Below are 16,660 nucleotides of genomic sequence, written 5' to 3' on the forward strand. Positions count from 1 at the left end.
TTGTGTTCAATTAGACAAGAAATTTTTTTTTGAAAAAAGTACTTGAATACATTGTATTGTATTAAATTTTAGAAGAGATTGATTGAAAAGGTTCCTCTCAACTTAAAACTACATGGTTCACAGATACATTTCAGAAATTGTTTAGTGAGATAATTTTCACTTTAAATATTTGAAAAAGAGTTTAAAAATGGATTCAAAATATTTTTCATTCTTTTAATGCTATCTTAGAATTTTGAAGGTGTTGCCTTATCGGACATAGTCGCCTGTTTATTAACCTTTATTATTTCTGGAATGTGTCTGAATGTTCAATGATGTTGAATTAACTTTGGCTTTATAGCTGTTGGTAAATGGTATATGATATTATAGACATCAACAAAATTCTTCAGAAGTTGTCTCCTCTTTGATCAATAGATTGTTATTTTATCATAGATAAATCTAACTTAAAGTGTAATGCTGAAGATATTTTTTCTCTTTCGTGTAACTGGAATATTTACCTAATTTTGATTTTGAATTGAAAATTCCTACTGGAAAGATTTTTCAGACATTTTTCTTGAAAGATTTTATGTCCTTAGTCACCTACTGTGCAAGACGCTCATGGGTAGACAAGGTTATTAAAAAAAAACCTGGTCTTAGTGAAACATCTGAAGGGTTTTTATATGTACATTATTTGTGTCATTTTGATTAGAAGTACAGTATTCAAAAATTTATATGTACACTTTTTCTATGTATTGTTATTTATTTTTGTAGAATATTTACACCATTTCTGACTTAGAGATGACATTATAAATACACAGCTAGACATAATCCTTAATAATAACTGCACTTAGTATGAAATTAATATATGTAGAAATCATACAGATGACAGACTGCCAAATTTTGTTATTTTGAACTCATTAGATCCAAACTAAAATTTATACATGTTCAATGGCTGATATTGAAGTTAATTTGAATAGATTTTTTATACGACCGCAAAAATTAAAAAATTTTTGGTCGTATATTGGTATGACGTTGGCGTCGTCGTCGTTGTCGTCCGAAGACACATTGGTTTTCGCACTCTAACTTTAGTTTAAGTGAATGGATCTCCATGAAATTTTACCATAAGGTTCAATACCACGAAAGGAAGGTTGGGATTGATTTTGGGGGTTATGGTACCAACAGTTAAGGAATTGGGGGCCAAAAATAAGCATTTTTGTAACTTTCAGACAATAACTTGTGTGTAAGTGTATGGATCTCTCTGACATTGTACCACAAGGTTCCATATCACAAAGGGAAGGCTGTAATTGATTTTGGGGGTAATTGCCTCCAAATTTTAGGAATTAGGGGCCAAAAAAGGGGAAAAAAACAAGCATTTTTCTAGTTTCATGACAATAACTTGTGTGTAATTGTTTGGATATATCTGAAATTGTACTACAAGGTTTCATATCACAAAGGGAAAGCTGGAATTGAGTTCGGGGGTAATTGCCTGAAACGTTTAGTAATTGGGGGCCAAAAATAAGCATTTTTCTAGTTTCAAGACAATAACTTGTGTTCAAGTGTATGGATCTCTCTGAAATTGTACTGCAAGGTACCATACCACAAAGGGAAGGCTAGGATTGAGTTTGGGGGTGATGAATCATAAGGGGGTTCAAAAAATTTGGGGGGGGGGGATTTTTTTTTTTTTCTTTTTTTTTCTTTTTTTCCTTTTTTTTTCTTTTAAAATTTTCCATTTTAAGTTGGTTATTTCTGATTTATATTTAAAAGCAAATAATAATGATATGGTAGGAGATACACACCAAACAGGATGTGTAAATTTTTATATAATAAGTATTGTGCAATAGCAAGAAATTTTCAATTGCACAGTATTGCACAATAGCAAGAAATCTTCAATTGCACAGTATTGCGCAATAGCAAGAAATCTTCAATTGCACAGTATTGGGCAATAGCAAGAAATATCCAATAGCACAATATTGCGCAATAGCAAGAAATTGTCAATTGTACAGTATTGCGCAATAGCAAGAAATATTCAATTGCACAGTATTGTGCAAAAGAAGATACTTCTTATAAATTGCTTATTTCTTGATCAATTTCAATGGGGTTTTATTCTTGAATTCTTGGGGTTCTTTAATATGCTGAATATAACCGTGTATTAAGTTTTTGGATTTTGGGCCCCATTTTTAAATTGGTCCACATTGAGGTCCAAAGGGTCCAAAATTTAACTTTGTTTGATTTCATCAAAAATTGAATTATTGGGGTTCTTTGATATGCCGAATCTAACCGTGTATTTAAATTCTTAATTTTTGGTTCCGTTTTCAAATTGGTCTACATTAAGGTCCAAAGGGTCCAAAATTAAACTTAGTTTGATTTTAACAAAAATTGAATTTTTAGTGTTCTTTGATATGCTGAATCTAAACATGTATTTAGATTTTTGATTATGGGCCCACTTTTCAAGTTGGTCCAAATCGGGGTCCAAAATTAAACTTTGTTTGATTTCAACAAAAATTGAATATATGGGGTTCTTTGATATGCTGAATCTAACCATGTATTTAGATTTTTGGACCCCGTTATCAACTTTGTCCACATTGAGGTCAAAAGGGTCCAAAATTAAACTTTGTTTGATTTCATCAAAAATTTAATTCTTGAGGTTCTTTGATATGCTGAATCTAACCATGTATTTAGATTTTGGATATTGGACCATAATAGGTGAATGTCCAATTTAAAATTTTTAAGTTCTTAGACCACATTCATTCTCTGTCAGAAACCTATGCTGTGTCAAATATTTAATCACAATCCAAATTCAGAGCTGTATCAAGCTTGAATGTTGTGTCCATACTTGCCCCAACTGTTCAGGGTTCGACCTCTGCGGTCGTATCAAGCTGCGCCCTGCAGAGCATTTTATTTCAAGTTGTGTCCCTAATCCATGAACATATGAAACATTGTTAATTTCATATAGCTAAATAATAACTATGCAAGATCTGAATTTTTGTACTATCAATTTTTTTTTTTTTAATGACTGGTTTTCTGGACCTTCATGAATGCTGCAAAAAATAGACGAAATTTATGATAACAAGCACAGAAAAGCTTAATCATGATCATATATTAAACTGTTGACATATTGTATTAAAAAGAAGACCTAAGTGACAGAAAATTCAACCTTGACATATTTTATAATATATTTTATTTGCTTGTATCGTTTTGTTGATTTGTTGTCTTCTCTGTTTTTCTTCCCTATTCATTGCCCTCGTATTGTTATGACGACGACAACTCTTAGCGATAACAATTGGTCGCCTTGGTTTAGTCTGCCCACCAGAGGTTGCTCCTATGTTACAGCAGTTTATTCGGCAGTGGTGTGTAACTTTTTATTTATTTCTCTTTTGCAATCAGTTTCAGTCCTGTCTATTTTCTGCATAAGTTTGGGGAAGTTATATTTTTGACCTTAAAAATTTGAAATAGAAAAAAAAACTTAATTTTTTTTTTTATGAGATTATATCTTCATATAGGATTTGATCTGGCAGAAAATGGACAGAAAATTTGAAATTGATTTCAAATCATTCTATTCTTATTATGTTAAGTCATATTTGCAATATTTATTTACAATATTCATACTTTTAGATAAATGTTATATTCTCCAAAGTAGATTGAATTTATGTGTTTTAAAGTTTTACCCCTGTTTCGGCATGTTATGTAAAATTTGCTTGAGCTTAATTTACAGAAGTTTTATTATTAGATTTATTGCTATTTTATTGATTAACATACACTACAGATATAAACATATACTCTCTATCACTGTAAACTTCACATGGGAGGGGAGGGGGTAAACATTTCACGAGGACAGGGAGTTACTAGTTTTGGAAATTATTAAATTTTGTTTAAAATAATTTTACCACAAAACTTGTACATGTAGTTATATTTCATTGTCCCATTTGCTTCTGCTTGGCTAACAATATGTACAGTCAATTGACAAAGCAGAAATTAATTATCATGGAAATCTCACTTTACTAAAAAATGATTAGGCCTTATAAATGTGGTATGTAATTTGTGATTGTCTAGTTTTTTGTGTGTTTGGTGAGGAAGCATGGAAGTGTTTTGGCATATCACTTTGTACATTTCTGCACTACTGTAGTGTTGTCAAATTAACCATTTATTTATCAAAACATGTTCAATTTTATTTATTAGATTTCTCATATTCATTATTACGTAACTTTTGCACAAAGAGCACACATTATTTATTTTTTGAATGGGTTTTAGGTGTAGTTCTCTAAGAAACATTCGTGATAATGAGGAAAAGGATTCTGCATTCCGAGGCGTTTGTCAGATGATTAATGTGAATCCAGGGGGAGTTATTCAAGACTTTATATTTTTCTGTGATGCAGTTGCTTCCTGGTCACAACCAAAAGCTGATTTGAAAGAAATGTTTTATAAGGTATGGTTACAATTATCCATTTCATGATTTGCTTTAACCAGAAATTTAGTTGCATTAAAAATACACATTTCAAAATAAATAAATCAAGATGAAGGGTATATTTCAATGAGAAAGCAACCCACCCAACAGCACAATGAATATGAAAAGGACATATATTTTTCAACAAGATTCTGTAAGCAGGATTCAGAAATGATTATTAAATCATGTATTAGATGATCTTTATTTGATGTGATCAGATGTATACCATGATCTGAATCCAGTTATAGATTTTTCTCTCAACTTGGTGCATACATTATTTATAGTGGACAAATGTTTGTGCTGCATGACAAACTCTGAATTGCACTGATATGACAAAGCTTAAATCAGTCATCATCGAAGTCTTCCTTTAGAAATGATGGTGACTTTGATATTCAAGAGGAATGAAAAAATAATTTGTAGAAAGGCTCCCTTCTATGTTCTGTGTTCCTTTTAGTCCTTGAAATGTGTACGGTTTGCTATTGATATACAACTTGGAATAAACACCTAAGAAAAATTTCGGAATGAAATATTGATTGAAATATTTGTAAATATTAGGTAGTAGTCTCTTTTGTTTGTAGATTTTACATGGTTTTAAGAATCAAGTTGGAGAGGAAAACTGGACAAAGTTTTCTGATCAGTTTCCTCAGCCTCTCCGTGAGAGGCTAGCCGTTCAATATGGAGTGTGACTCAAGACTTCCAAAAGTAAGTATGATCAAAACAGATTTAATGAACCAGTATATGAATACATAAATGGGTAGGTTCGTTCACATTAAAAAGAAATACAAAAACATTCAAACCATTAACTGTTAATAGTATTCAGAAATGATTATTAAATCATGTATTAGATGATCATTATTTGACGTGATCAGAATTGTACGATGATCTGAATCCAGTTATAGATTTTTCTCAAATGTGTGATATTCTTATTGCCACATGGTCAGTCCATGGATATTTTCTGATTTCCCCCCTCCATGATTATGTCAGATGTCATTTTATAACCTCAGTAAAAATAGTACTCTGTATAAATAGACAGGGAAGCAGTTGGTAGTTAACACTTAATTGTCAGCTTTAGGGAGTATATTAGCTTGTCCCCATAACTCCTACAAGTTTTTAGCTGGAATTTTATTATTTTGCTGAATGTGTTAGGACAGGATACTGGAGGTATGGGATATTGTCTGGGTCTGGAATTTTATTATTTTGCTGAATGTGTTTGGACATACTGGAGGTATCGGATATTGTCTGGACCTGGATTTTAGTGAACTATTCACACAAAGTGTTGGGTAGTTGAACTTGGTTAATATATGTTCTATTTTGAAAATATGGTGGTGCACTGATTGCTCAACTTCTACAGTTTTCTAGCTTATTATTTTAAAAATTTAACACAATGTTTATGCACATACTCGAGGTATGCCTATTGTCATGATTTTGATTTTGTGAATTATTGACCAACCAGTATATGAATACACAAATAGGTAGGTTCATTCACATTAAAAAGAAATACAAAAACTTAATCATTATTTACTATTAACAGGATTCAGAAATGATTATTAAATCATGTATTAGATGATCATTGTTTGATGTGATCTGACGTTTACCATGATCTGAATCAAGTTATAGATTTTTCTCGCAACTTGGTGCATTAGCACATTCTAAACTCTTGATTTACCTATGTGACTGAAAAAGGATCTAAATATATGTTATATTCAAGCGAGTCCATGGTTATTTTGTTGGTTTTATCCACCATTTTAATGTTAAATTGTTATTTTCATGTCATTAGAACAAATAGTATGGGGAGGGGTAGCTAGTTAACACTTAAATGTGTGCTTTAGGAGTATACTGATTTTTGCTGAACCCCTTCAGTTTTTGAACAAGGATAGTTATTTTGCAGAATGTTGTTCTGTGCACAACTTGAAGGGCTCACATCAGGATTTTTATATTAGTGAATTATTCACAAAATGATAAATAGTTGAACTTTGTCAGCGTGTGTTCAAAGGAGTAGGTCCAGTAAGACCCCTTTTTGGCCCCAAAATATAGCAGTTTTACAAAATAGTTAAATGTAAACTTTTAGTTATTTATTGGAAAGTAGAATGCTTCTGCTACATAAATATGGACTTTTTTTGACAGTACAATGCACATATATCGGGTACTAGCTTCATTAAGTCATGCTAAATTACTGAAATCTTCACAATTTTAGCATTTTAGTTAAATTTTAGACGGTTTCCGTCTTAAATGAAAGTGGCCGCATTTGTGTTCATTCTTAATATTGAAATGTAAGTTGTATTTGATGATAATACATAACATATATAAAGGTTGAGGATGAACACGGATGCGGCCACTTTCATTTTTGACAAAAACCATCTGAAAAGTGACATTTTTTGGCATATTTGATAGATTTTTATACGACCGCAAAAAAATTTTGTTGTCGTATATTGGTATGACGTTGGCGTCGTCGTCCGTCGTCGTCGTCCGAATACACAATGGTTTTCGCACTCTAACTTTAGTTTAAGTGAATGGATCTCTATGAAATTTTACCATAAGGTTCAATACCACAATAGGAAGGTGGGGATTGATTTTGGGGGTTATGGTACCAACAGTTAAATAATTAGGGGCCAAAAAGGGGCCGAAAATAAGCATTTTTGTAACTTCCAGACATAACTTGTGTGTTATTGTATGGATCTCTTTGACATTGTACTACAAGATTCCATATCACAAAGGGTCGATGATGGGATTGATTTTGGGGTTAATTCCCTCGAAATTTTAGGAATAAGGGGCCAAAAGGGGGCAAAAAACAAGCATTTTTCTAGTTTCATGACAATAACTTTTGTGTAAGTGTATGGATCTTTCTGAAATTTTACTACAAGGTTCCATTTCGCAAAGGGAAAGCTGGAATTGAGTTTTGTGGTAATTGCCCAAAACGTTTAGTAATAAGGGGCCTAAAAAGGGGTGAAAAATAAGCATTTTTTAGTTTCTAGACAATAACTTGTGTTCAAGTGTATGGATCTCTCTAAAATTGTATTACAAGGTACCATACCACAAAGGCAAGGCTGTTATTGAGCTTGGTTTGGGGGGGAAGGGGGGGGGTGATGAATCATAGGGGGGGGGGATCAAAAAAGGGGTAATTATTTTTTTTCGTTTAAGGAATAAGGGGAAAAAAGGTTAAAAAACTAGGGTTTCCATTTTAATAGACAAATAATTGAGTAAAGAACATTATTTAAAAGCAGTGTAAGGTTGGTAATTCAAACTCATTTAAATATCTCACCTGCACTATGTTTGAATTATGTAAATTGGAAATTTGCCAATTATTTTAGTATAATAAACTTCATTGGAAATTTGCCAATATAAAATTTTGCTGATGAAGGTTTTTTGTTTACCTTTAGTCTGACTATGATGTCATTTTCTATTCTAATAGCCTTATGATGTAGTTAAATTTTTTTTAATACTTTTATGATGTATTTTAATGCGCTTTTATGGTTGCAAATTTATTGTTTTAATATAATAAACTCCATTGGAAATTTACCAATAGTTTGTTTATTTTTAGCTATAAAATAAGTGGCCGAAAAAGGGGGCAAAAATAAGCATTTTTTTAGTTTCCAGACATTAACTTGTGTTCAAGTGTATGGATTTCTCTGAAATTGTACTTAAAGGTACCATACCACAAAGGGAAGTGGGTCAAAAAATTTTGGGGGGGGAGGGGGGATTTTTTTTCCTTTTTTTTTTCTTTAAAATTTTCCATTTTAAGTTGGTTAATTCTGATCACAAAGAGAAAGTTGGAATTGAGTTTGGGGGATAATTGCTCAAATGTTTAGGAATAAGGGGTTAAAAAAGGGGTTAAAAATAAGCATTTTTTTTTAGTTTCCAACAATTAATTGTGTTTAAGTAATTGGATCTCTGTAAAATTGTACTGCAAGGTACCATACCACAAACTGAAGGCTGGGATTGAGTTTGGGGGGGGGGCGTGATGTGTGAAAATTTTCCACTTAAAGTTGGTTAATTATTTCTGATTTAGATATAAAAGCAAATAATAATGATGTGGTTTGATTTTATCAAAAACTTAAATTGAAGTTATGTATATTGTAAATTTAGGTTACATTGGAATTTAAGAATTGGCTTTGGGGTAGGGTTATGGCTCAAACCTTTAAATAATAAGGGGAAAAAAGGTGAAAAAACAAGGGTTTCCAGGTTAATAGACAAATAAGTACAAAACATTATTTAAAAGCAGTGTAAGGTTGGTAATTCAAACTCATTTAAATATCTCACTTACACTGCTTTTAAATTATGTAAATTGGAAATTTGCCAATAACTTTATTGTTAATAAATGCATTGGAAATTTGCCAACAATTTTAGTATAATAAACTTCATTGGAAATTTGCCAATATAAAATTTTGCTGATGAAGGTTTTTTGTTTACCTTTAGCCTTGACTATGAAGTCATTTTCTATTTTTATAGCCTTATGATGTAGTTGAATTATTTAATACTTTTATGATGTGTTTAAATGGGGTTTTATGGTTGCAAATTTATTGTTTTAGTTTAATAAACTCCATTTAAAATTTGGTAATAAAAAAAATTTTTGTTTATTTTTAGCTATGATTATGATGTCATTTTCTATTTTACTTTTATGGTTGCAAAGAAATTTTTATTTTTAGATATTACTGTTAAATGATGCTGATTAAGGTTTTTGCTATGTTTAGCCATGACTATGATGTCATTTTCTATTTTAATATCTGTCATGATGTATTTAAATGGGCTTTTATGGTTACAAAGGAATTTTATTTTTAGATATTACTGTAAAATGTTGCTGATTAAGGATTTTGTTTATTTTTAGCCATGACTATGATGTCATTTTCTATTTTAATACCTTTATTATGTAATTTCCATTTTTATACGACCGCAAAAAAATTTTTGTGGTCGTATATTGGTATGACGTTGGCGTCGTCGTCGTCGTCCGGCGTCGGCGTCGTCGTCGTCCGGCGTCGTCGTCCGAATACACATTAGTTTTCGCACTCTAACTTTAGTTTAAGTGAATGGATCTCAATGAAATTTTACCATAAGGTTCAATACCACAAAAGGAAGGTGGGGATTGTTTTTGGGGGTTATGGTACTAACAGTTAAGGAATTAGGGGCCAAAAAGGGGCCAAAAATAAGCATTTTTGTAACTTCCAGACATAACTTGTGTGTAAGTATATGGATCTCTCTGACATTGTACCACAAGGTTCCATATCACAAAGGGAATGCTGGGATTGATTTTGGGGGTAATTGCCTCAAAATTTTAGGAATTAGGGGCCAAAAAGGGGCAAAAAACAAGCATTTTTCTAGTTTCATGACAATAACTTGTGTGTAAGTGTATGGATCTCTCTGACATTGTATCACAAGGTTCCATATCACAAAGGGAATACTGGGATTGATTTTTGGGGGAAATTTCCTACAAATTTTGGGAATTAGGGGCCAAAAAGGGGCAAAAAACAAGCATTTTTCTAGTTTCAGGACAATAACTTGTTTGTAAGTGTATGGATCTTTATGAAATTGTACTGCAAGGTTCCATATCACAAAGGGAAAGCTGGGTTGGAGTTTGGGGGTAATTGCCCTAAATGTTTAGGAATTAGGGGCCAAAAAGGGACAAAAAAACAAGCATTTTTCTAGTTTCCAGACAATAACTTGTGTTCAAGTGAATGGATCTCTCTTAAATTGTACTGCAAGGTACCATACCACAAAGGGAAAGCTGGGATTGAGTGTGGGGTGATGAATCATAAGGGAGTTCAAAAAATTTGGGGGGGGGGATTTTTTTTTCCTTTTTTTTCTTTAAAATTTTCCATTTTAAATTGGTTATTTCTGATTTATATATAAAAGCAAATAATAATGATATGGTTTGAATAGCATACATGTGAACCTCCCGACAGGAGTACAATAATCCTGTTTTCAGGAGTCTCCTCCCGACCTCCGGTTGAAGAGGAAAATTATAATCCCGTGTATGAAATTTTTCATGAATGAAAAATTTCTGCCCAACATATCATCTCAGGCATCTGGTGTAACTCACATTACCTGAAGTTATATTTTACCTGTAAATCAATTAACATGCATAATTATATGGCTTCACTTGTCAGCTTGGGTGTCAAACATACTGGTAATCAATGATTTTTTACCTCAGGCTAACTGCCGTTGTGTAACAAAAACTGTGTATTTATTGGGTTACTTCCCTTGATTTATCCTGTTTTAAGTTACTTTCCTTTTAATAATGAAAATTTTTAAAAGAATATAAATAAAATATAAATTGAACAAATAATCATAAAAGGATGGTAAATAAATGATTTTAAATGTCTTAGGACAAATAAAAAAATAACAATTTGAAAATTATTTGAGGATTCTATACTTCCTTTCAAGGCTTAAATTGAAATTTATATATTAACTATGACCCTTGTTTTACAGCTAGAATGATTTTCTGAGTATGCAAACAAAAGCTATTTGCAGATGGTTAAACAAATGTTCTGGTTGCAATAAATGTTTCATAGAATATGAAGTAAAAAATTTAAAGAACATACTGAAAAAAAAAAATGTTAGATTGAACATGTAAAATATAAAGATGGAGAAACTTTATAAGTACAAGGGTACTATAAACATAATAAATTGGATGGAAAGTTGAAGAAAACACACTTTAAAAGACCATTTTTACAGCACACGGTTACATTTACGACAAATTTATGTCGATTAAAAACCTCCTGATCTGAGTTTCACAGTCCATCACATGTATGAATAGGTAAATTAAAAAATTATAAGTTCTTAGACCACTTTCATTCTGTGTCAGAAACCTATGCTGTGTCAAATATTTAATTACAATCCAAATTCAGTGCTGTATCAAGCTTGAATGTTGTGTCCATACTTGCCCCAACTGTTCAGGGTTTGACCTCTGCGGTCGTATCAAGCTGCGCCCCAGCGGAGCATTTTATTAGATATTACTGTTAAATGATGCTGATTGAGGGTTTGAATGCTGGGATTGATTTTGGGGGTAATTGCCTCCAAATTTTAGGAATTAGGGGGCAAAAAACAAGCATTTTTCTAGTTTCATGACAATAACTTGTGTGTAAGTGTATGGATATTTATGAAATTGTACTACAAGGTTCCATATCACAAAGGGAAAGCTGGAATTGAGTTTGGGGGTACTTGCCCAAAACGTTTAGGAATAAGGGGCCAAAAAGGGGCCAAAAAATAAGCATTTTTCTAGTTTCCAGACAATAACTTGTGTTCAAGTGTATGGATCTCTCTGAAATTGTACTGCAAGGTACCATACCACAAAGGGAAGGCTGGGATTGTTTTTGGGGGTAATTGTCTCAAAATGTTAGGAATTAGGGGCCATAAAGGGGCAAAAAAACAAGCATTTTTCTAGTTTCATGACAATAACTTGTGTGTAAGTGTATGGATCTTTATGACATTGTACTGCAAGGTTCCATATCACAAAGGGAAAGCTTGGTTTGAGTTTGGGGGTAATTGCCCTAAACTTTTAGGAATTTGGGGCCAAAAAGGTGCAAAAAACCCAAGCATTTTTCTAGTTTCCAGACAATAATTTGTGTTCAAGTGTATGGATCTCTCTGAAATTGTACTGCAAGGTACCATACCACAAAGGGAAGGCTGGGATTGAGTTTGGGGGTGATGAATCATAAGGGGGTTTCAAAAAATTTGGGGGGGGGATTTTTTTTTCCTTTTTTTTCTTTAAAATTTTCCATTTTAAATTGGTTATTTCTGATTTATATATAAAAGCAAATAATAATGATATGGTTTGAATAGGTAAATTAAAAAATTTTAAGTTCTTAGACTACTTTCATTCTGTGTGAGAAACCTATGCTGTGTCAAATATTTAATTACAATCCAAATTCAGTGCTGTATCAAGCTTGAATGTTGTGTCCATACTTGCCCCAACTGTTCAGGGTTCGACCTCTGCGGTCGTATCAAGCTGCGCCCCAGCGGAGCATTTTATTCATATTTAAGCTTGAATCGGAGCGTTTTTAATGACTAAATCAGTTAAAATCTTTCACATTAACTAATTGAATCAACTGGTATAGACACTAAAGTGTTTGAAAAGTGTCCAAAATCTTTCGTCAGATGAACCTGAAATTTGAGGCCAAAATCGGCCCTTACCGGACCTACTCCTTTGAATTTCTATCCAGGATTTTGTTTTATTTACCAGAATAAGGTAATGGTATGCATTATGCATATTGTTAGAAATTAAATTGGTAATAATATAACAGTAAACAGCATATGAATGCACAGATAGGAAGGTTCATATACCTGATTTACACTTCATAGGAAATACTAACTCATATAAATTATTCTGTTACTTTGGGATTCAGAAATGATTATTAAATCATGTATTAGATGATCCTTGAAGTGATCAGAACTGTACCATGATCTGAATTCAGTAACAAGTATCCAGTTGCATCTGCTTTTAATTTTATCTACAAAATAAATAAGATGGATGTTTCTTTTCTTTCGACTTGGTCATCGGCAACACCAATGCTAACTTTTCTGATCATGTCTATTTCATAATAACCTTGTAATGTATGATTGATATTTGGTATGTAGCTGCATTAGCATTCATTACAGGTTTTGTAAAATGCAAAGCCTTGATCAGTAAATCTTTTACTAGTGACTTAAAAAATTTAAAAGCTTTTTTGATTAGGTGTATTTATAATGAAGTATTTGTGATAGGCCATTTATGTGATAAACTGTTGAATCAAATTTTAAGGAGATTATAAGGTTCTTTGTTGTCTTAGTCATTGCATGTTAACTTGGGATTTTACACAGTTTCATATGTTTAATTTTCTAATTAGATTCTGTTATATGGATGAACATAAACAAGACCTATGGTGTTTTATTGGCACCCTTTATTTCAGTTGCGAGTAGAATATCACCGTCGGCCATAAGTTAAGGCTACAAATATTGATCAGCTGAAAGCATAAAGTAATCAGCATGTGCATCCAACTGTCCATGTTATTAAACTTTAACGGAAAATATATTGGGCCAACTGCTTTGTAAAATGATTGATTTATCTCCCTAAAGGAACTTAAAAAAAACTGCACTGTGAACTTCCAGGTAAAATTATTTGTGAGGATTCTGATGTGATTAAATCACATAATACTAGATCATCTATTGAAATGATTAGTTGTATTCGTATAATGATCAGAATTCAAAACTCAAGCTTTTGTATAACACCCATGAAAACTGTTACACCTCCTAAACCCATTATACTCTAAAATCATTCATATTGTCAAAATGTTCAGTCTTGAACAAAGCACATCTTATATGTGAGGTCTTGATCAGTAAGTCTTAGCCAAGTTTTCTGATTAGATTCTGTTATGTGGATGAACATAAACAAGACCTATGGTGTTTTATTAGTATCCCTTTATTCCAGTTGCAAGTAGAATATCACCCTCTGCCATAAGTTAGGGCTACAGTGATTAACCAGCTGATGGCCTTAAATGGTCAGCTTGTGCATCCGGCTGTCTGTGTCATAAAACTTTTCTAAAAAATATATTAAGCCACTGCTTTTTAGCTTGTTCAAGAGATTGATTTACCTCCCTATAGGAAGTTCTCAAAGCAGTTTTCTTCTTGTAAAATCATTTGTGAGGATTCTGACGTGATTAAATCACATAATACAAGATCATGTATTGAAATGATTAGTTGTATTCGTATAATGATCAGAATTCAAAACTCAAGCTTTTCTAAACACCATGAAAACTGTTACACCTCCTTAACCCATTGTACTAAAAAATCATTCACATTGTCAAAATGTTCAGCCTTGAACAAAGCGCACCTTACCTTTGATAAATAAAGGCTAAATCCTGTATTTGTACAACTGCAAGTTGAGTTTTATTAAAGCTTGTCCTTTATTTTTCTGAAGCTCTTAAAATACATGTGAAAATAAAAAAATAGCTGTAAAAATGTTTGTAGCTATGAATAGCTTTATACAATCTCTTTCATAAAGAATTGAGAAATTATTAATTTATTATGCATTGTTTTCTTTTAGAATTAACATTACTAATTTTATGTTTTCTTTTCTTTTCAGGTCATGGGGTTAAGGGAAAGTGCTGCCAGGGAATATCCCACAGCACCATGGGTCAACACACATGGGGTTGGCATCGCGAAGGGGAGGGCCAACGCGTAGGGGGGCCTCTGCAATACACAGCATTGTAACAAGTAGGGAATTTTTATTTCCTTCTAATAATGCTGTGGCTGCAGCTCCAAATTTTACACATCTCGCGGAAAGGGTGGGTCGCGTCACTGGGAGGGCTCGCGTTACATATATATCATTACCACAGACATCCTACTGGATTGTTTAGATAAATTGCATGCTTTCTCAGACTTTGTATTGTATAACATCACTTTGCAGTGTATGTATGTCCAACTTCTATTTTGTTAGAAACACCTATTTATAGTTGTTCCTCAAAACTATTCAGTGTTTTCAGACATTCACAAGTGTTTTCCAGAAATTTGGGATGATGTATCAGTTTAAAGTGAAATGGTTTCATGGAGATAGGGAAAAACCTTTTTTAGAACATTGAATCATATGGAAACACATTTGAAAATGGATGGTTTGTTAATAGATAACCAAATTATACAACACAGTGAGGTTATAAATTTTAATTTTGATTTATGAACTAACACTTGTGCAATGTTTCTGGACACATGATGGTATAAGACATTTATTGTATTTTGTCATTTACTTAGGAATGTTAGCTTCTTAGTGTAGCAGGGCTTAACTCAAGTAGTATATTTTATGAAACATCAATAGTAAAGGTAATTCTAATTAAAACAGTATAAAAGTTGTTCAATATCTACTTTTTTAGAATTTTTGACATCCAAATTTGATGTTGTGACTACACTCAAGTAAATTTGGACATATAAAGGATATTGGAATAAAGTACAAACATGTGGCTTGATTATATCAATTATGCATGTTTCTTCACAAGTCTTGTGTCTTAAGTTATGTGACATATATTGTTTGATAAAACTTTGAATCTTGAACCTTAAAGTTAATTGGTAAGGAACTTTAAAGTTGTGAAAATCAGTCGGTACAGTTAAGGTTAAAAGTTAATCCAGATTATGAAGATTCCAAATGCACATTTTAGATTTTATTTCTATAGATGAAGGAAATGTTTTGCAGGATTAAAACAATTTTCAATTATTTTGATTTAATTTTTCAGAGTGGGTTATTTTTAATATTATTTATTAGTAAAATGGGAACAAATGTGTTTTGATTGTTAACCCTGATATAGCACTAAGAAGCTATTCATATTAATATAGAGGTAAGATATTTTCTATTTTCTTGATTAAATAATTTTTGGAGAGCATAACCAGTGAATCAACACGACTTGAGCTGTGACAAATTGCTGTGATGTTTGTCACATTGACCTACTCATAGGTGATAGGTCAGGATCATGACCTTGTAAGGGTTGGTAGGAGAAGACTAGCACTTGAGCATTTCACATTGTAATTGCATTAGCAGTGTATTGAAGTTAGTTGAAAAAAGTGGTCCCATTTAATTTTAATTCATTTAACATAATATTTGCAGTTTATGCTTGTCCAGGAGGAAATAATTTTGTTTATACTTTTTTGGGTAGAAATCTGCTAACAGCTCTTCATTGGTACCATTTGAAAAAATCATTTAGTATGTAAAGTTTATAACTTAGTTTCCCTGAAGCTGAAGCAATTATTGATATAGTTGGCTAGTAACTGAAGCAATTACTTTGTGGAATGTTTGGGTACTCTGCTCTTGTTTTATTTTTTTTTTATTTGTCTGTGATCTATACATATATTTGTTATTTAATTTTTTGCAGTGAGGATTTTATTTTTTTAGATTTTTTTTTTCTCTGTTGTTTTTAAATTTTTACTGTTGTATATTTTGTACGTTGTGTTAAGTGATGTGTTATTGATGGTATTTCTACACAGGAAGTGTTCATAATTCTGGGATTTTTTTTAACTGGTTAATTGTCAGGTATCAAATTTTAAACACTGGGTCTCAACACAATACAGTCTGTAGATCATTAGTGCTGTTGTAAATACATCTTTTATTGTGCATGCTTTAAAATTAAAAAAGATATATGAATGTACTGGATTGTTATTAATTCCAATGCCATCTTTGTTCTTACGTTTGTACATTTTGCATAGGGATGATAGCCTTATAGGAATGACTAAAGCTAATATCATAATAGAAAAACAAAGGATATGGGGTATCTGTCCATTACAAAAAATCAGTAC

At 32.0% G+C, this 16,660-nt stretch overlaps 1 protein-coding gene and 1 long non-coding RNA gene across 7 annotated transcripts in view; one reads left to right on the plus strand and one right to left on the minus strand.

Annotated features, from left to right (window-relative positions):
* Positions 1 to 11,890, minus strand: part of LOC127712942 (uncharacterized) — a 52,897-nt gene extending 41,007 nt beyond the window's left edge. The window contains exon 1 of the long non-coding RNA XR_007987350.1: positions 11,218 to 11,890. This is a non-coding gene — a long non-coding RNA (uncharacterized LOC127712942). The remainder of the gene's footprint in view (positions 1 to 11,217) is intronic.
* The window catches only part of LOC127711763 (transportin-1-like), a 63,548-nt gene extending 47,040 nt beyond the window's left edge, over positions 1 to 16,508 (plus strand). For 4 of the 6 annotated variants that reach the window (XM_052217885.1, XM_052217900.1, XM_052217893.1 and 1 more), the window contains exons 19-22: positions 3,248 to 3,323; positions 4,225 to 4,399; positions 4,996 to 5,119; positions 14,469 to 16,508. In XM_052217885.1, coding sequence (XP_052073845.1) covers positions 3,248 to 3,323; positions 4,225 to 4,399; positions 4,996 to 5,103 — 359 coding nt within the window. In that variant the 3' untranslated portion in view covers positions 5,104 to 5,119; positions 14,469 to 16,508. Of the gene's footprint in view, positions 1 to 3,247; positions 3,324 to 4,224; positions 4,400 to 4,995; positions 5,120 to 14,468 lie in introns of those variants that run through there. The other 2 variants (XM_052217919.1, XM_052217927.1) reach the window with 1 other exon arrangement.
* Positions 16,509 to 16,660: the final 152 nt, after the last annotated feature.

This window comes from Mytilus californianus, unplaced genomic scaffold, assembly GCF_021869535.1.
Source record: "Mytilus californianus isolate M0D057914Y unplaced genomic scaffold, xbMytCali1.0.p SCAF_1, whole genome shotgun sequence".
NCBI classification, from domain to species: Eukaryota; Metazoa; Mollusca; class Bivalvia; order Mytilida; family Mytilidae; genus Mytilus; species Mytilus californianus.